At 41.0% G+C, this 19,193-nt stretch overlaps 1 protein-coding gene across 1 annotated transcript in view; it reads right to left on the bottom strand.

Annotated features, from left to right (window-relative positions):
* Positions 1-15,760, bottom strand: part of LOC133562279 (putative methyltransferase NSUN7) — a 22,478-nt gene extending 6,718 nt beyond the window's left edge. Inside the window, exons 1-7 of the mRNA XM_061916343.1 lie at positions 15,718-15,760; positions 14,138-14,338; positions 9,950-10,008; positions 8,216-8,355; positions 7,978-8,130; positions 5,542-5,725; positions 1-14 (exon numbers count right to left, since the gene is read on the bottom strand). The exon at positions 1-14 is cut by the window's left edge and continues 200 nt beyond it. Of these exons, the coding sequence (XP_061772327.1) occupies positions 1-14; positions 5,542-5,725; positions 7,978-8,130; positions 8,216-8,355; positions 9,950-10,008; positions 14,138-14,338; positions 15,718-15,760 (794 nt within the window). The remainder of the gene's footprint in view (positions 15-5,541; positions 5,726-7,977; positions 8,131-8,215; positions 8,356-9,949; positions 10,009-14,137; positions 14,339-15,717) is intronic.
* Between the last annotated feature and the right edge of the window lie 3,433 nt (positions 15,761-19,193).

The raw sequence follows: 19,193 nt of genomic DNA on the forward strand, positions 1-19,193 counted from the left end.
CACACACTCCTGTCCTGTCGTACCACACAGATATACAAACCCCGTTTCCATATGAGTTGGGAAATGGTGTTCGATGTAAATATAAACAGAATACAATGATTTGCAAATCCCTTTCAAGCCATATTCAGTTGAATATGCTACAAAGACAACATATTTGATGTTCAAACTCATAAACTTTTTTTTTTGTTGCAAATAATCATTAACTTTAAAATTTGATGCCAGCAACACGTGACAAAGAAGTTGGGAAAGGTGGCAATAAATACTGATAAAGTTGAGGGATGCTCATGAAACACTTATTTGGAACATCCCACAGGTGTGCAGGCTAATTGGGAACAGGTGGGTGCCATGATTGGTTATAAAAGCAGCTTCCCGAAAAAATGTTCAGTCTTTCACAAGAAAGGATGGGGTGAGGTACACCCCTTTGTCCACAACTGCGTGAGCAAATAGTCAAACAGTTTAAGAACAACCTTTCTCAAAGTGACATTGCAAGACATTTAGGGATTTCAACATCTACGCTCCATAATATCCTCAAAAGGTTCAGAGAATCTGGAGAAATCACTCCACGTAAGCGGCATGGCCTGAAACCAACATTGAATGACCGTGACCTTCCATCCCTCAGACGGCACTGTATCAAAAACTGACATCAATCTCTAAAGGATATCACCACATGGGCTCAGGAACACTTCAGAAAACCACTGTCACTAAATACAGTTGGTCGCTACATCTGTAAGTGCAAGTTAAAGCTCTACTATGCAAAGCGAAAGCCATTTATCAACAACATCCAGAAATGCCGACGGCTTCTCTGGGCCCGAGATCATCTAAGATGGACTGATGTAAAGTGTTCTGTGGTCTGACGAGTCCACATTTCAAATTGTTTTTGGAAATATTCCACATTGTGTCATCCGGACCAAAGGGGAAGCGAACCATCCAGACTGTTATCGAAGCAAAGTGTAAAAGTCAGCATGTGTGATGGTATGGGGGTGCATTAGTGCCCAAGGCATGGGTAACTTACACATCTGTGAAGGCACCATTAATGCTGAAAGGTACATACAGCTTTTGGAACAACATATGCTGCCATCTAAGCGCCATCTTTTTCATGGACGACCCTGCTTATTTCAGCAAGACAATGCCAAGCCACATTCAGCACATGTTACAACAGCGTGGCTTCGTAAAAAAAAAGAGTGTGGGTACTTTCCTGGCCCGCCTGCAGTCCAGACCTGTCTCCCATGGAAAATGTGTGGCGCATTATGAAGCGTAAAATAGGACAGCGGAGACCCCGGACTGTTGAAGGACTGAAGCTCTACATAAAACAAGAATGGGAAAGAATTCCACTTTCAAAGCTTCAACAATTAGTTTCCTCAGTTCCCAAACGTTTATTGAGTGTTGTTAAAAGAAAAGGTGATGTAACACAGTGGTGAACATGCCCTTTCCCAACTACTTTGGCACGTGTTGCAGCCATGAAATCTAAGTTATTATAAAGTTTATGAGTTTGAACATCAAATATGTTGTCTTTGTAGCATATTCAACTGAATATGGCTTGAAAAGGATTTGCAAATCATTGTATTCTGTTTATATTTACATCTAACACAATTTCCCAACTCATATGGAAACGGAATTTGTACGTAAGTACTCAAACTTGGCCCACTTTCATCCTATCAAACTTTTTTACTATTTAAATACATTTGCTTCAATTAGATGATTTTCTATGATGAATGTACAGAAATGTCTAGTCTAGGGTTGTGCGGTATACCGGTACTAGGATGGTATCGCGGTACTAAAGAAACAAGAAGGGTACTATATACTCTGTTTGAAAAGTACTGGTTCACAATTTACTGTTATTTTTTACAACGGGCATGATAGGGCATCGTCACGTGCTGACAGTGCTGGTGTTACCAGCAGAGGAGCATGTTCGGCAGCACGCACACACAGAGTACTTACAAGCAGACACAGTGTGTAGACAGAAAAGAGAGAATGGACGCATTTTGGCTTAAAAAGTAAAATTTGTCGCCTGGCCTCCATGGCGACAAATAAAGTATGTTTCTTGCAAGCTCCAAAGACTGCTTTGCACACTCTTGGCATTCTCTCTATGAGCTTCAAAAGTAGTCACCTGAGATGGTTTTCACTTTACAGGTGTGCTTGAAGCTCATGGAGAGAATGCCAAGAGTGTGCAAAAGGGTGGCTATTTTGAAGAAACTAGAATATAAAACATGTTTTTTTGTGAAGTCCATAACCCCACACGTGTTCATTCCTAGTTTTGATGTGACAATCTACAATGTAAATAGTCATGGAAATAAAGAACACACATTGAATGTGTCCAAACTTTTGACCGGTACTGTATATTATTCATGTTTAAATAACTTGTATCGCCAATGAATATCGGCTCCAAATATCGGTTATCGGCCTCTTTGACGACTGACAATCACTATCAGCCTTAATTATTTTTAATGTATTTTATTTTGTACTTGTATGTGTTTGTCACTTTTCTCAACTTTTCTCTAAAAGCCTAACCAAGAACGAGGGTTGCAATTGAGTCTCTGGCTAGAAGTCTTATGTACTTTGACATCGGTTATCAATGTATTGATTGACTGATTGATTGATACATTTATTAGTAGATTGCACAGTACATATTTGTACAATTGACCACTAAATGGTAACACCCCAATAAGTTGTTCAACTTGTTTAAAGGCCTACTGAAAGCCACTACTATCGATCACGCAGTCTGATAGTTTATATATCAATGATGAAATATTAACATTGCAACACATGACAATACGGCCGCTTTAGTTTACTAAATTGCAATTTTAAATTTCCTCCGAAGTGTCCTGTTGAAAATGTCGCGGTACGATGATGCGTGCGTTTGACGTCTCGGGTTGTAGCAGACATTATTTTCCAGCCCGATCCAAGCTATAAATCGTCTGCTTTAATCGCATATTTACACAGTATTCTGGACCTCTGTGTTGCTGAATATTTTGCAATTATTTCAATTAATAATGGAGAAGTCAATGTAGAAAGATGGAGGTGGGAAGCTTTTAGCCTTTAGCCACACAAACACAGCCGCTGTTTCCTTGTTTAAAATTCCCGAAGGTGAAGCTTTACTATGGATCAGAGCGGTCAAGCAAACAGGTTTCGGTGAGAAAATGGTGGCAATAAGTCGGCTATTACTGTAGACATGAGCGGAGCTCACGTCCTCCTGCAGTTGCTGCGGCGACTATTACCTCCTCCCACCGGAGACACTGGCGGTCACCACACCCCTCCGACTTTCAGGTACTGTATAATCTCACTAAAACACTAGTAACATAATAGGCAGATAATGGATTTTCTAAAATTATCCTAGTAAATGTGTCTAATAACATCTGAATCGCTCCTACTGCCCTCTCCTTTTTTTTTTTCACTTTTTTTTTACCTTTTTTTTTTGTAGTTCTTCACACTCAATATCCTTATTCACGAATCTTTCATCCTCGCTCAAATTAATGGGGAAATCGTCGCTTTCTCAGTCCGAATCGCTCTCGCTGCTGGTGGCCATGATTGTAAACAATGTTCAGATGTGAGGAGCTCCACAACCCGTGACGTCACGCGCACATCGTCTGCTACTTCCGGTACAGGCAAGGCTTTTTTATTAGCGACCAAAAGTTGCGTACTTTATCGTGGATGTTCTCTACTAAATCCTTTCAGCAAAAATATGGCAATATCGCGAAATGATGAAGTATGACACATAGAATGGACCTGCTATCCCCGTTTGAATAAGAACATCTTTAAGTCGGGGTCCACGTTAATCAATTCATTGGTAAATGTTTCATTGTACTGTCCGTGTCAAATAAATACATACATAAATAAAAATGACAAATATCGGGTGATCTCTAGTTTTCTTGTATTCTATTCTGTACCTGGACGGAAATTTTTTTTATTTTTTTGGTTGTTTGCAAATCCACCAAATGATTGAATTCAAATATTTGTGATTCAACAAATAGTGTTTGCATGTTCTCTATGTCCAACATGACGAGATACTCTAACTTTTTTGTAAAACGGTCACATTTGGTAGTTGTTTCCCATATTTCTACACAATGACTCAGATATGCTAACACTACTTAAGGATGTATTTTGCTGCTAAATTCATCACAACATGAGCACATTAAGTCGCAACTGGTCCAATGTTTCCAAAAAACTATTGCTCAAAAAACAACTGATGTATATTATTCATGTTTACCGTATTTCCTTGAATTGCCGCCGGGTATATAGTATACGCCTGCCTAGAATTACTGCCGGGTCAAACTCGTTTCGCTAAATAATTAGCGCATGCTTAGCCATACCGCTGGCTCAGGATTAACGCCGGGTCAAACTCGTTTGGCGAAATATTATTTTTATTAGCGCATGTCTACAATTTCCGCCAGGTCAAACTCGTTTCGCCAAATAATTAGCATATGCCTAGAGTTTCCACCGGGTCAAACTCGTCACGTCACGAGTGACACTTCACCTGTCATCATTTTCAAAATGGAGGAGGCTGATTCCAATCATTTGAAATTGCATAAAGGGAAGAAGATTAAGAGCTATTCAGTAGGATTTAAGGTCCAAGCTATTGAATATGCTAAAAAGAACAGTAAGCAGCTATGTTTTATTAATATACCGTAGCTGCGTGTGTCAAATATGAGTCATTAAATGACTCCCGCCTCCTGGTGGTAGAGGGCGCTAGTGATCCTTCTTGCGACTACTCGGCTGCAGAAGAAGTGACAACAAGCAGCAAGAGTGAGCAGCGATCCTTTAGTTTTTCCTCTCGCTTGCACTTTTAACATGGAGGATTACATATCTAAAATAAAACAGTTTTCTAAACTGGACTTTCAATGGAAGCAGGAGGTAATAAAGGAAGATCTCCATCGAGACAAAGAGACTTTTAAAACTGAAGAAAGATAAGGAAGACTTCTATAAACAAGTTATCGATGCTTTTGATCAGAAGGAGCTGCGCATGGACTTCATTTATAAGTAAAGGTAAGACCATAATAAACTGTTTTTTATTAAATGTGATTTTCATGATGGTATCCTTACATCACACTTAAATTTATAAGCGCAGGCCTAAATTTACTGCATGCCTTTGGTAAGCGCCGGAGTGAGAAGAGGTTTTAAATTAATTAGCACCCCGGCGGCCATTCAAGCAAATACGATAAATAACTTTTACCGCACATGAATATCGGCCTCCTTGTGGACTATCGGCCCTGAAACATCCATAACCACCAAACTGAAAAAGTGGCTTAAGGAAAATGAGAAGTGTGAGCACAAGAACTGGGTGTAGTATGCACAAATGGGGCCAATTATGTTTTATGTATTTTTATTTTGTATTTGTCTTTAATCCTTTGGTATGTTTTTTTTTTACTTTTCTCTAAAAGCCCAAGCAGGAACGAGCCTGTGGGTAGAAGACTTATGTACTTTGACAAGGATTATCTAGGGACAGTACAATGAAACATTGCTGCCCATATCAAATACAACACATACATAATTAATAAAAATAAAAATCACGGTCAAACTGTACTTTCCTTGTATTGTAGTCCGTACCTGCAGGTTGAGAGTGTGTGTGGCAGTGAGCCGGCTGTGCTTCAGCACTGCATGGAGCTTTGGGGAGAAGACCAGTGTGTCGGGACAGAGGGGGTCTCTGCTGAATGTGGGCTGGTCCCCGTCAGACACCTGGTCCACCTGGGTCAGACCGCTGAGCTGCAACTCCTCACACACTTCCTCCACGCTGTCAAGGCAGAAATCAGTTTGTGTGTGTGTGTGTGTGTGTGTGTGTGTGTGTGTTGTACTTCTAGCCTTCTTGAGACATGAAGAAGGAAAAGTATCTTCCATATGAGGAGGTGTGAACAAGTGATGACATAAATCATGGTCCCAATAACATTGCATCAAATGAGGCTGGTCCCAAAAAGGAGGGATTTGTCAAATAGACTGTGTGTCGCTTTTAAAAGTGCTCCCCCCTCTGGTCAACATATGAAATAACAAGTGTGTGTAAGAAATTGAAAGGGGCCCCCTTTGGCCATAATTAATAAAAAAAATATGTATATAGAGACCTACTGTAATAACTTGAAGTAAATCATGAAGATTAAAAACCAATTACAAAAAAAAAAGGAAATTAACTAAAAGCAGTATTTTTCTCACAATGTTGACTTTTTTCTTATAAAATTGGGAACAATTTCTCATAGTTTCTGTAATGCAATATTTTTTCGTAAAATGTTCACTTTTTTAATTTAAAGTTATTACTTTTTAATGCCAAATGGTGACACTTGTCATATAAATTCTGACTTATCACAATATTGCAAATTTTTTTCCTTTCTTGTAAAATAGTGACATTTTTTGGAGTAAAATGATGACTTTTTTCATAATTTTGCCAAGTAAAATTCCGATTATGATTATAACATAGCCAAATGTTAGTTTTATTATAAAATTGTGACTTTTGTCGAGTAAAATGACGACTCTTTTCATAAAATTGCCAAAATGTTAAGCTTTTCTTGTAAAATTGCGATTGTTATTGAGTAAAATTCCAACTTTTATCATAATTTTGCACAACTGTTCAGTTTTTCTTCCAGAATTTTGACTTGTGTGAGTAAAATGACGACTTTTATTATAATACTGCCAACATTCTAAGTTCTTCTTGTGAAATTGTGACCTTTTTCTTGTGACTTTCCAACTCATTTTTCACAACAAGCTTTTTAATATGTGCATAGTATGTATATATTATTTATATTGTAAATACACTTCTTTATATATCTAGAAAGGCTGCTCCTAAAGAGGGAGGCTGATACAAGAATGTGTGTGTGTGTGTGTGTGTGTGTGTGTGTGTGTGTGTGTGTGTGTGTGTGTGTGTTGTATTCCTAACCTTCTTGAGAAATGAAGAAGGAAAAGTATCTTCCATATGAGGAGGTGTGAACATAAATCCTGGTCCCAATAACATTGCATCTAATAGACAATGTCTCATTTGTGGTGACATCTATCAAAAAGAGGGTGGTCCCAAAAAGGAGGGATTTTTCACACTGACTGTGTGTCGCTTTTAAAAGTGCTCCCCCTCTGGTCAACATATGAAATAACAAGTGTGTGTAAGAAATTGACATGCGCCTCCTTTGGCCAAAATGAATAAAGTAAATATGTATATAGAGACATACTGTAATAACTTGAAGTAAATCATGAATATTAAAAAACAATTACAAACAAAACAAAAAAAAAACGGGAATTAATTAAAAGCAGTCTTTTTCTCACAATGTCGACTTTTTTCTTATAAAATTGGCAATAATTTCTCATATTCTTTCTGTTTCTGCTATATTGCAATATTTTCGCATAAAATTGTTACTTTTTTTAGGTAAAATTATTGCTTTTTAATGCCAAAAGGTGACACTTGTCTTAATAAATTCGGACTTTTATCACAATATTGCCAATTTTTTTGTCTTTTAAAATAGTGACATTTTTCCGTGTAAAATGATGACTTTTTTCACCATTTTGCCAAGTAAACTTCCGATTATTATTATTATTATATTGCCAAATGTTAGTTTTCTTATAAAATCGTGACTTTTGTCGAGTAAAAGGACGACTCTTTTCAAAAAATTGCAGAAATGTTAAGCTTTTCTTGTAAAATTGCAATTGTTATTGAGTAAAATTCCAAATGTTGTCATAATATTGCACAAATGTTCAGTTTTTCTTGTGTTGAGCAAAATGACAACTTTTATCATAATGCTGCCAACATTCTAAGTTTTTCTTGTGAAATTGTGATCATTTTCTTGTGAAATTCCAACTCATTTTTCACAACAAGCTTTTTTATATGTGCATAGTATGTATATATTATTTATGTTGTAAATACACTTCTTTATATATCTAGAAAGGCTGCTCCTAAAGAGGGAGGCATTTTTCTCAGCTCTCAAGAAGGTAACACATACAAGTGTGTGCGTGTGCGTGTGCGTGTGCGTGTGCGTGTGCGTGTGCGTGTGTGTGTGTGTGTGTGTTGAGTTGCACCTGCTCCTGAGAGTGTTGACCCAGGCGTAAAGAGGTAGTATTTTGGCTACGTGCTGTCTGGTCCTCACAGACTCTGAGAGGATGCAGGACACACTCCGCAGGCCGTGTTTCACCCTGCAGCGAGCAAGAGAGGCTGCCAGCTTGGTCTTACATCTGCAACACACACACACACACACACACACACACACACACACAGTCTCACCGCCATGTTGTTCATCAACATTTGCGTCACACTTACTTATGAAGCGTGTTCTCCAGATCTCTCACTTCCTGTCGGGGCTCCTCCCCTTCCTTTGCTGGTCGCCGCTCACGTGGCAAAAACTTTCTCTCCTGTAAGTTGCACAGCATCACCATCGCGAGCGGCAACAGGTCACCGGGCTGAAATTTAAGATCAGAGGTGGTCGTTAGGTTGATGTCGAGCTAGCAGTCCATGGTGGAGGGTGTGTTGTGTGTTTGTGCTAGGTGAATTTTTTCCGACCCGCGCCATGACTAGGGAAGGTTGTTTGGGCTGGGTCATATAAGTAAATGCCGCGAGCGCTGTCTCTAGAAAGTGCACTCACACATGGTCATCGGCCTGAGTCATGTCCACAAACTGGCAAAGGGTGTGTCAGTTGGCTCAGATCCCACATCAGGGCAAGGAAAAACTCAACCCAATGGGACAATGAGAAACCTTGGAAGGGACTGATCATATTACGCCTGCACTGGCTTCCTGTGCACTTAAGATGTGACTTTAAGGTTTTACTAATTACGTATAAAATACTACACGGTCTAGCTCCAGCCTATCTTGCCGATTGTATTGTACCATATGTCCCGGCAAGAAATCTGCCTTCAAAAGACTCCGGCTTATTAGTGATTCCTAGAGCCCAAAAAAAGTCTGCGGGCTATAGAGCGTTTTCCGTTCGGGCTCCAGTACTCTGGAATGCCCTCCCGGTAACAGTTCGAGATGCGACCTCAGTAGAAGCATTTAAGTCTCACTTTAAAACTCATTTGTATACTCTAGCCTTTAAATAGACCTCCTTTTTAGACCAGTTGATCTGCCGCTTCTTTTCTTTTTTCTCCTATGTCCCCCCCTCCCCATGGATTAAGTTCTGGCTGTCCAGAGTCGGGACCCAGGATGGACCGCTCGCCTGTGTATGGGTTGGGGACATCTCTACGCTACTGATCCGCCTCCGCTTGAGATGGTTTCCTGTGGACGGGACTGTCGCCGCTGTCTTGGATCCGCTTTGAACTGAACTCTCCCGGCTGTGTTGGAGCCACTATGGATTGAACTTTCACAGTATCATGTTAGACCCGCTCCACATCCATTGCTTTCGGTCCCCTAGAGGGGGGGGGGTTGCCCACATCTGAGGTCCTCTCCAAGGTTTCTCATAGTCAGCATTGTCACTGGCGTCCCACTGGATGTGAATTCTCCCTGCCCACTGGGTGTGAGTTTTCTTTGCCCTTTTGTGGGTTCTTCCGAGGATGTTGTAGTCGTAATGATTTGTGCAGTCCTTTGAGACATTTGTGATTTGGGGCTATATAAATAAACATTGATTGATTGATTGATTGACTGCAGATGTCCTAGTGTTTAATGACTACATCAGCACAAAAGTATCCTCCGTATTGTTTTCTTTCTTGCCGCTGTGCAAAGTCACCACTGCCGTCTCCATTGTTGCCACTTGAACGACGCAGACTAACAAGCCGCCAGCGTGTCGGCCATCTTCCTCTCATCCCTCCGAGCGGTCCTGACACACATCCACGCCTGCGTACGTGTTTTATTGTCTCATTTACAGACTCCCAGTCAGCGCTCCTCCCCATGCATCATTTGCCAACTCCAGCCGGGGCGACTGCAGGCACAGATGTGAATACAAATGGCCTCTTATGCGCACCAGCATACGACTACATACCACGACTACTTTAGGAGGCACTTTAACGGGCAGCCGGTGTGTCGTTAAAAGTTGTGTTTGGATTCAGACGAGATGTCAGGACTCACAATATGCTGCCACGTCTGCAAGCGGCTGTCCGTCACCATCTCCTCCAGCAAGTCTTGGTCTGGTGGGAAGGCGACATGGACACACACTCATTTTAAATACAACACAGAAGATTAGACCAGGCGATTCCTGAAAGATGTACTTTATACATTATTTATGCTGGAAATATACTTCTTAAGTCCGAGTCCATGGTTCTCGCCCGGAAAAGGGTGGAGTGCCATCTCCGGGTTGGGGAGGAGACCCTGCCCCAAGTGGAGGAGTTCAAGTACCTCGGAGTCTTGTTCACGAGTGAGGGAAGAGTGGATGTTGAGATCGACAGGCGGCGTCTTCAGTAATGCGGACGTTGTATCGATCCGTTGTGGTGAAGAAGGAGCTGAGCCGGAAGGCAAAGCTCTCAATTTACCGGTCCATCTACGTTCCCATCCTCACCTATGGTCATGAGCTTTGGGTCATGACCGAAAGGACAAGATCACGGGTACAAGCGGCCCAAATGAGTTTGGGTCTCTCCCTTAGAGATAGGGTGAGAAGCTCTGTCATTCAGGAGGAACTCAAAGTAAAGCCGCTGCTCCTCCACATGGAGAGGAGCCAGATGAGGTGGTTCAGGCATCTGGTCAGGATGCTACCCGAACGCCTCCCTAGGGAGGTGTTTAGGGCACGTCCAGCTGGTAGGAGGCCACGGGGAAGACCCAGGACACGTTGGGAAGACTATAAATGGGTTGTACTTGTATAGCGCTTTTCTACCTTCAAGGTACTCAAAGCGCTTTGACACTACTTCCACATTTACCCATTCACACACACATTCACACACTGATGGAGGGAGCTGCCATGCAAGGCGCCAACCAGTACCCATCAGGAGCAAGGGTGAAGTGTCTTGCTCAGGACACAACGGACGTGACGAGGTTGGTTCTAGGTGGGATTTGAACCAGTGACCCTCGGGTTGCGCACGGCCACTCTCCCACTGCGCCACGCCGTCCCTATGTCTCCCGGCTGGCCTGGGAACGCCTCGGGATCCCCCGGGAAGAGCTAGACGAAGTGGCTGGAGAGAGGGAAGTCTGGGCTTCCCTGCTTAGGCTGCTACCCCCGCGACCCGACCTCGGATAAATGATAAATAAATGATAAATGGGTTGTACTTGTATAGCGCTTTTCTACCTTCAAGGTACTCAAAGCGCTTTGACACTACTTCCACATTTACACACACATTCACACACTGATGGAGGGAGCTGCCATGCAAGGCGCCAACCAGCACCCATCAGGAGCAAGCGGAAGATGATGGATGGATGGAAATATACTTCTTTATATATCTAGAAAGGGTGTTCCTAAAGGTCAGGTCTCAAGAATGTAAAAAATACAAGTGTGTGTGTGTGTGTGTTCTTGTATTTCTGCCCTTCTTGAGACATGAAGAAGGAAAAGTATCTTCCATATGAGGAGGTGTGAACAAAATCATGACATAAATCATGGTCTCAATAACATTGCATCGAATAGAACAATGTGTGTTGCCTTTAAAAGTGCTCCCCCTCTGGTCAACATATGAAATAACAAGTGTGTGTAACAAATTGAAATGCGCCCCCCTTGGCCAGAATTAATTAAAAAAAATAATAAATATGTATATAGAGACATACTGTAATAACTTGATGTAGGTTTAGGGTTAGAATCTCTCTTCTATTGCACACTTTTTGTATGTGACCTGTGAAGTGAATTATATTTATATAGCGCTTTTCTCTAGTGACTCAAAGCGCTTTACATAGTGAAAGCCAATATCTAAGTTACATTTAAAGCATTGTGGGTGGCACTGGGAGCAGGTGGGTAAAGTGCCTTGCCCAAGGACACAACGGCAGTGACTAGAATGGAAGAAGCGAGAATCGAACCTGCAACCCTCAAGTTGCTGGCACGGCCACTCTACCAACCGAGCTATGCCAACCCCAATATAATTTTTATTTATTTACTTATAAAAGAGATGTTTTTGTAAACAAGTTGAAGGTAGTTAATGATAATACGCCTTTTGGTGACTATTTTGTTTGACTACTTGATTAGAAAACTTCCAATACAACTGCATGGTATGCTGCTATGGCTCTAATACTAATACTACTACCACTTTTACCTGACATCTTTTTTCCTGTCATTGCCACTTATATATTAGCCATTGCGGACTATAAGCCGCAGATATATTAGTTGCAAAATGAGTAATTTTCACCAAATTGTTTCCCAACGGTGTCTGTAACACGGCAGTAAAATGGCTAAACAAACAAAACAGAAGCCATCGTTGTGGACCCACTAGCTGCAGGAGCTAGCTCTCCAATCAGCTAAACGGACACAATAACTCCACGCTGACCTTTCCGCACGACCGCTGCAGAAGATTTTTTAAAAAGTGAATTATTTAATTTTTTTTTACATTTATTGCGTTATTAATTAATACACACATGCTAAAGGTGCAATTTTAATGGTGATGATGTGCATTTACAAGGGAAACAAAACTAAAGGTTATGGCAAGCGGAAAAAATAATTTTCTCCTTTCTCGTCTTTTCATATGCTCTCTCCCCCCTCCAAACTGAGCCTACTCCCTTCTTCCCACCTTGTATTATAAAGAAAAATGCATCTCTCTCCCATTGCGCACTCTTTGTATTTGACCTGTGTCATTCGGTGACTATTTTGTTTGACTACTTGATTAGAAAACTTCCAATACAACTGCATGGTATGCTGCTATGGCTCTAATACTAATACTAATACTACTACCACTTTTACCTGACATCTTTTTTCCTGTCATTGCCACTTACATATTAGCCATTGCGGACTATAAGCCGCAGATATATTCGTTGCAAAATGAGTAATTTTCACCAAATTGTTTCCCAACGGTGTCTGTAACACGGCAGTAAAACGGCTAAACAAACAAAACAGAAGCCATCGTTGTGGACCCACTAGCTGCAGAAGCTAGCTCTCCAATCAGCTAAACGGACACAATAACTCCACGCTGACCTTTCCGCACAACCGCTGCAAAAGATTTTTTAAAAAGTGATTTATTAATTTATTTTATTTATTTATTGCGTTATTAATTAATACACACATGCTAAAGGTGCAATTTTAATGGTGATGATGTGCATTTACAAGGGAAATAAAACTAAAGGTTACAGCAAGCGGAAAAAATAATTTTCTCCTTTCTCGTCTTTTCATATGCTCTCTCCCCCCTCCAAACTGAGCCTACTCCCTTCTTCCCACCTTGTATTATAAAGAAAAATGCATCTCTCTCCCATTGCGCACTCTTTGTATTTGACCTGTGTCATTCGGTGACTATTTTGTTTGACTACTTGATTAGAAAACTTCCAATACAACTGCATGGTATGCTGCTATGGCTCTAATACTAATACTACTACCACTTTTACCTGACATCTTTTTTCCTGTCATTGCCACTTACATATTAGCCATTGCGGACTATAAGCCGCAGATATATTCGTTGCAAAATGAGTAATTTTCACCAAATTGTTTCCCAACGGTGTCTGTAACACGGCAGTAAAACGGATAAACAAACAAAACAGAAGCCATCGTTGTGGACCCACTAGCTGCAGAAGCTAGCTCTCCAATCAGCTAAACGGACTCAATAACTCCACGCTGACATTTCCGCACGACCACTGCAAAAGATTTTTTTAAAAGTGATTTATTAATTTATTTTATTTATTTATTGCGTTATTAATTAATACACACATGCTAAAGGTGCAATTTCAAAGGTGATGATGTGCATTTACAAGGGAAATAAAACTAAAGATTACAGCAAGCGGAAAAAATAATTTTCTCCTTTCTCGTCTTTTCATAAGCTCTCTCCCCCCTCCAAACTGAGCCTACTCCCACCTTCCCACCTTGTATTATAAAGAAAAATGCATCTCTCTCCCATTGCGCACTCTTTGTATTTGACCTGTGTCATTCGGTGACTATTTTGTTTGACTACTTGATTAGAAAACTTCCAATACAACTGCATGGTATGCTGCTATGGCTCTAATACTAATACTACTACCACTTTGAATGTTGACATCTTATTTCCTGTCATTGCCACTCAGTGAATGAGGCAGTTGTCATCAATACACCGCTCGTTACGGTGAAGACTTGGAGGTGGTTGAAGTCCGGGAGGGATCACTGGAGTCCCCTTCAGACCTGCTGTTTTCAAGCTACAGTAGATTGGTGTCAAAGTATACAAAAGTGCCTACATTTGAGGGTCCTGAAGGCAAGTTGTAAGGCTCGCCGTGTCGTCGCCTTGTCGCCGCTCTGTGGCAGTGACAGCGCGTCCGGCTTCCTCCCATAATGCACCAGCTGATGTCGGAGCGGTTTGTCTGTGCGCAGATACTGAAAGATGGCCGCCGCCTGCAGGTAGGCCAGGTCTGACGGTGGGTCGTCACGGAGATGGGTGGCTAGGGGAAGGAGAGGGGGGTTGTCATGAAGGGATAGAAGCAATGTACCAAGAAATGGACCAAAGGGTCTTATGGGATTTTTGAAACATTTGCACAAAGCTCTGAAAATACGTTTTCACATTATCATTATAGGGGTTTTGTCTGTAAAATTGCAAAAAAAATTGATTAATATATATATATATATATATATATATATATATATATATATACATACATATATCAATCAATCAATCAATGTTTACTTATATAGCCCTAAATCACTAGTGTCTCAAAGGGCTGCACAAACCACTACGACATCCTCGGTAGGCCCACATAAGGGCAAGGAAAACTCACACCCAGCTATATATTACTGTATAGGGGAACAGTGCCCGAGGAGAGTGATAAGTTTATAATATTTAGCACTGATGGACCTAATAATACAAAGAGCTCCTTGATCAGTTTCCCAGGAAGTGGGTCAAGTAAAAATGTTTGTTAGTTTTATTCCATTTACACGTTGTAACAATTCTTCTAATGTTATTTCCTCAAAACGAGAGAAACTATTTTGGAGGGCAGTATCCGCCGTATATACAATCGTGTCAGTGTTAATAGAACCCAGTTGTAGCTGGGACGCATTAGCTGGGTGTGAGTTTTCCTTTCCTTTCCCAGCTATATATATATATATATATATATATATATATATATATATATATATATATATATATATATATACACACACACAGTATATGTACAGATGTAGCGACCAACTGTAATTACTGACGGTGGTTTTCTAAAGTGTTCCTGAGCGCATGTGGTGTTATCCTTTACACAGTGATATGGCTTTTTGATGCGGTACCGCCTGAGGGATCCAAGGTGCGTAATATCATGGCTTACGTGCAGTGATTTCTCCACATTCTCTGAACCTTTTGATATTACGGAGCGTGGATGGTGAAATCCCTAAATTCCTTGCAAAATGTTCTTAAAATTTACTCAGGTATTTGTTGACAAAGTGGTGACCCTTGCCCCCTCCTTGTTTGTGAATGAGTGAGCATTTATTTTATAGCCAATCATGGCACCCACCTGTTCCCAATTAGCCTGTTCATCTGCGGCATGTTCCAAATAAGTGTTTGATGAGCATTCCCTTTACTTTCTCTGTCTTTTTCCCACTTGTGCCAGCTTTTTTGAAACATGCTGCAGGCATCAAATTCCAAATATTTGCAAAAAATACCAGTTTGTCAGTGTGAAGATGAAATATCTTGTCTTTGCAGTCTATTTAATTGAATATAAGTTGAAAAGGATTTGTTGTATTCTCTTTTTATTTAGCTTTTACACAACCTGACCACTTCACTGCTTTTGGGGTTTTTGTATTTTACACAGTAGGATTATTCCGAAGTAGATCTCACCAGGGTGAGGAAGTGGAGAGGCCAGGTTCTTCTTGTCCTCCATAAAGTTGCTGTGAGATGAAGATCCTCCTACTTTTCCTCGCCGCAGCCGCGTGGAAGACAAAGAAAACGAGGTATGCTGAAGTCACCGATGGCCGCATACCCACAAGGTGTCACGGCCGTCTGTCGGATGCTCTTCCACTTGTAGTCCTCTTCATTTGACCTGCTGATGGTTAAGTGAGTGAAACCTGAGGGAGCAGATCATCTTGTCCAAATAATCCACCTTTGGTTGTTTGTGCAGGCAGTAATTGTACTCTTCCTGTCCTCCATGAATAAGTCATGCTGCAACATGACCCTCACACGCATCTAAGTGGAGGAGCACAGCCCAGACAATTAGCTTTTCCAGCAGTTATTCATGTGTCAGCTGGACTGGAAATGCAAGGTCACGCATCTGCAAATACGACAAATGAAGGAAAGTTTGAACGAGGCTTTCATAATCCTCTCAGGAGATTAGTGTCATCTGCAAATGTGATGAACGAATGAACGTTTGAGCGAGTCCGTCAAAATCCTCTCTGCTTTCACAGGAGATGAACGTCACCCGCAGGAGTGAAGACTAAATGTTTGACCTCTGCCAACCGCATCCACACATTCTTCTGGGGGTGTCACTCACTCCCTTCCTCAATAAGGTAGTCCCCAGGGGCCACATTTTGTCAAAACATGCAGGGACCATTTTTGATAGTTTTTTATTCAGTAAAATAAAGACTAAAAATACAAATAATGTACAAACCGCATCCACACATTCTTCTGGGGGTGTCACTCACTCCTTTCCTCAATAAGGTAGTCCCATTCTTGGCCCCCAGGGGCCACATTTTGTCAAAACATGCAGGGACCATGTTTGATAGTTTGTTATTCAGTAAAATAAAGACTAAAAATAGAAAAAATGTACAAACCCCAAAAGCAGTGAAGTTGTCACCTTGTGTAAAAGGTAAATAAAAAGAGAATACAACAAATCCTTTTCAACTTATATTCATTTCAATAGACTGCAAAGACAAGATATTTCATCTTCACACTGACAAACCTTATTTTTTCTTGCAAATAATCATTAAGTTCAAATGTAATGGCAGCAACACATTGCAAAGAAGGCATTTTTACCAGTGTGTTACATGGCCTTTCCTTTGGTGAGACAGAAAAAGAAGTGGCATAAATCACGTCTTAGAAAGTCGGAAAAGTTATACATGTAAACAAACTACGGTGAGTTCAAGGACCGCCGAAATTAGTAGGACAAAACGGCGCTGGCCAAATACTGGTATCAGTGAAGCATGTTTAATACAAACAGTGTGTTTTATAACAATTATGGAGGTTTGTGTCATGTTTGTCCCTCTGCAGAAACCAAATTAAAACAAAAAAATGTATTTTACCCCTCATTTATTTCCATTTTTCATACATTTTTGAAAAAGCTCCAGAGAGCCACTAAACACACCATTAAGATTGTAAATATTACAACCTCTTTGTTATAGTACATTAATAAACACACCAATAATCTTGTTAATGGATGTATATATACACAACATAAAAATACAAATACAAATCCCAAAACCAGTGAAGTTGGCACAATCCTAAACAAAAAACAGAATACGAATACAGCATTTTTACCAGTGTGTTACATGGCCTTTCCTTTGAACAACACTCAGTGCAGGTTTGGGAACTGAGGAGACACATTTTTGAAGTGGAATTCTTTCCCATTCTTGCTTGATGTACAGCTTAAGTTGTTCAACAGTCTCCTGACTCATATTTCACACATTTTCTATTTCTGGACTACAGGCAGGCCAGTCTAGTACCCGCACTCTTTTACTATGAAGCCACGCTGTTGTAACACCTGGCTTGGCATCGTCTTGCTGAAATAAGCAGGGGCGTCCATGATAACAACATATGTTGTTCCAAAAGCTGTATGTACCTTTCAGCATGAATGGTGCCTTCACAGATGTGTAAGTTAGCCATGCCTTGGCCACTAATACACCCCCATACCATCACACATGCTGACTACAACACTTTCACCCTACAACAATCACTAATACACCCCCATACCATCACACATGCTGACTACCACACTTTCACCCTACAACAATCACTAATACACCCCCATACCATCACACATGCTGACTACAACACTTTCACCCTACAACAATCACTAATACACCCCCATACCATCACACATGCTGCCTACAACACTTTCACCCTACAACAATCACTAATACACCCCCATACCATCACACATGCTGACTACAACACTTTCACCCTACAACAATCACTAATACACCCCCATACCATCACACATGCTGACTACAACACTTTCACCCTACAACAATCACTAATACACCCCCATACCATCACACATGCTGACTACAACACTTTCACCCTACAACAATCACTAATACACCCCCATACCATCACACATGCTGACTACAACACTTTCACCCTACAACAATCACTAATACACCCCCATACCATCACACATGCTGACTACAACACTTTCACCCTACAACAATCACTAATACACCCCCATACCATCACACATGCTGACTACAACACTTTCACCCTACAACAATCACTAATACACCCCCATACCATCACACATGCTGACTACAACACTTTCACCCTACAACAATCACTAATACACCCCCATACCATCACACATGCTGACTACCACACTTTCACCCTACAACAATCACTAATACACCCCCATACCATCACACATGCTGACTACAACACTTTCACCCTACAACAATCACTAATACACCCCCATACCATCACACATGCTGACTACAACACTTTCACCCTACAACAATCACTAACACACCCCCATACCATCACACATGCTGACTACCACACTTTCACCCTACAACAATCACTAATACACCCCCATACCATCACACATGCTGACTACAACACTTTCACCCTACAACAATCACTAATACACCCCCATACCATCACACATGCTGACTACAACACTTTCACCCTACAACAATCACTAATACACCCCCATACCATCACACATGCTGACTACCACACTTTCACCCTACAACAATCACTAATACACCCCCATACCATCACACATGCTGACTACAACACTTTCACCCTACAACAATCACTAATACACCCCCATACCATCACACATGCTGACTACAACACTTTCACCCTACAACAATCACTAATACACCCCCATACCATCACACATGCTGACTACAACACTTTCACCCTACAACAATCACTAATACACCCCCATACCATCACACATGCTGACTACAACACTTTCACCCTACAACAATCACTAATACACCCCCATACCATCACACATGCTGACTACCACACTTTCACCCTACAACAATCACTAATACACCCCCATACCATCACACATGCTGACTACAACACTTTCACCCTACAACAATCACTAATACACCCCCATACTATCACACATGCTGACTACCACACTTTCACCC

The sequence above is a fragment of the Nerophis ophidion genome, linkage group LG01 (genome assembly GCF_033978795.1).
Source record: "Nerophis ophidion isolate RoL-2023_Sa linkage group LG01, RoL_Noph_v1.0, whole genome shotgun sequence".
In the NCBI taxonomy this organism is placed as follows: domain Eukaryota; kingdom Metazoa; phylum Chordata; class Actinopteri; order Syngnathiformes; family Syngnathidae; genus Nerophis; species Nerophis ophidion.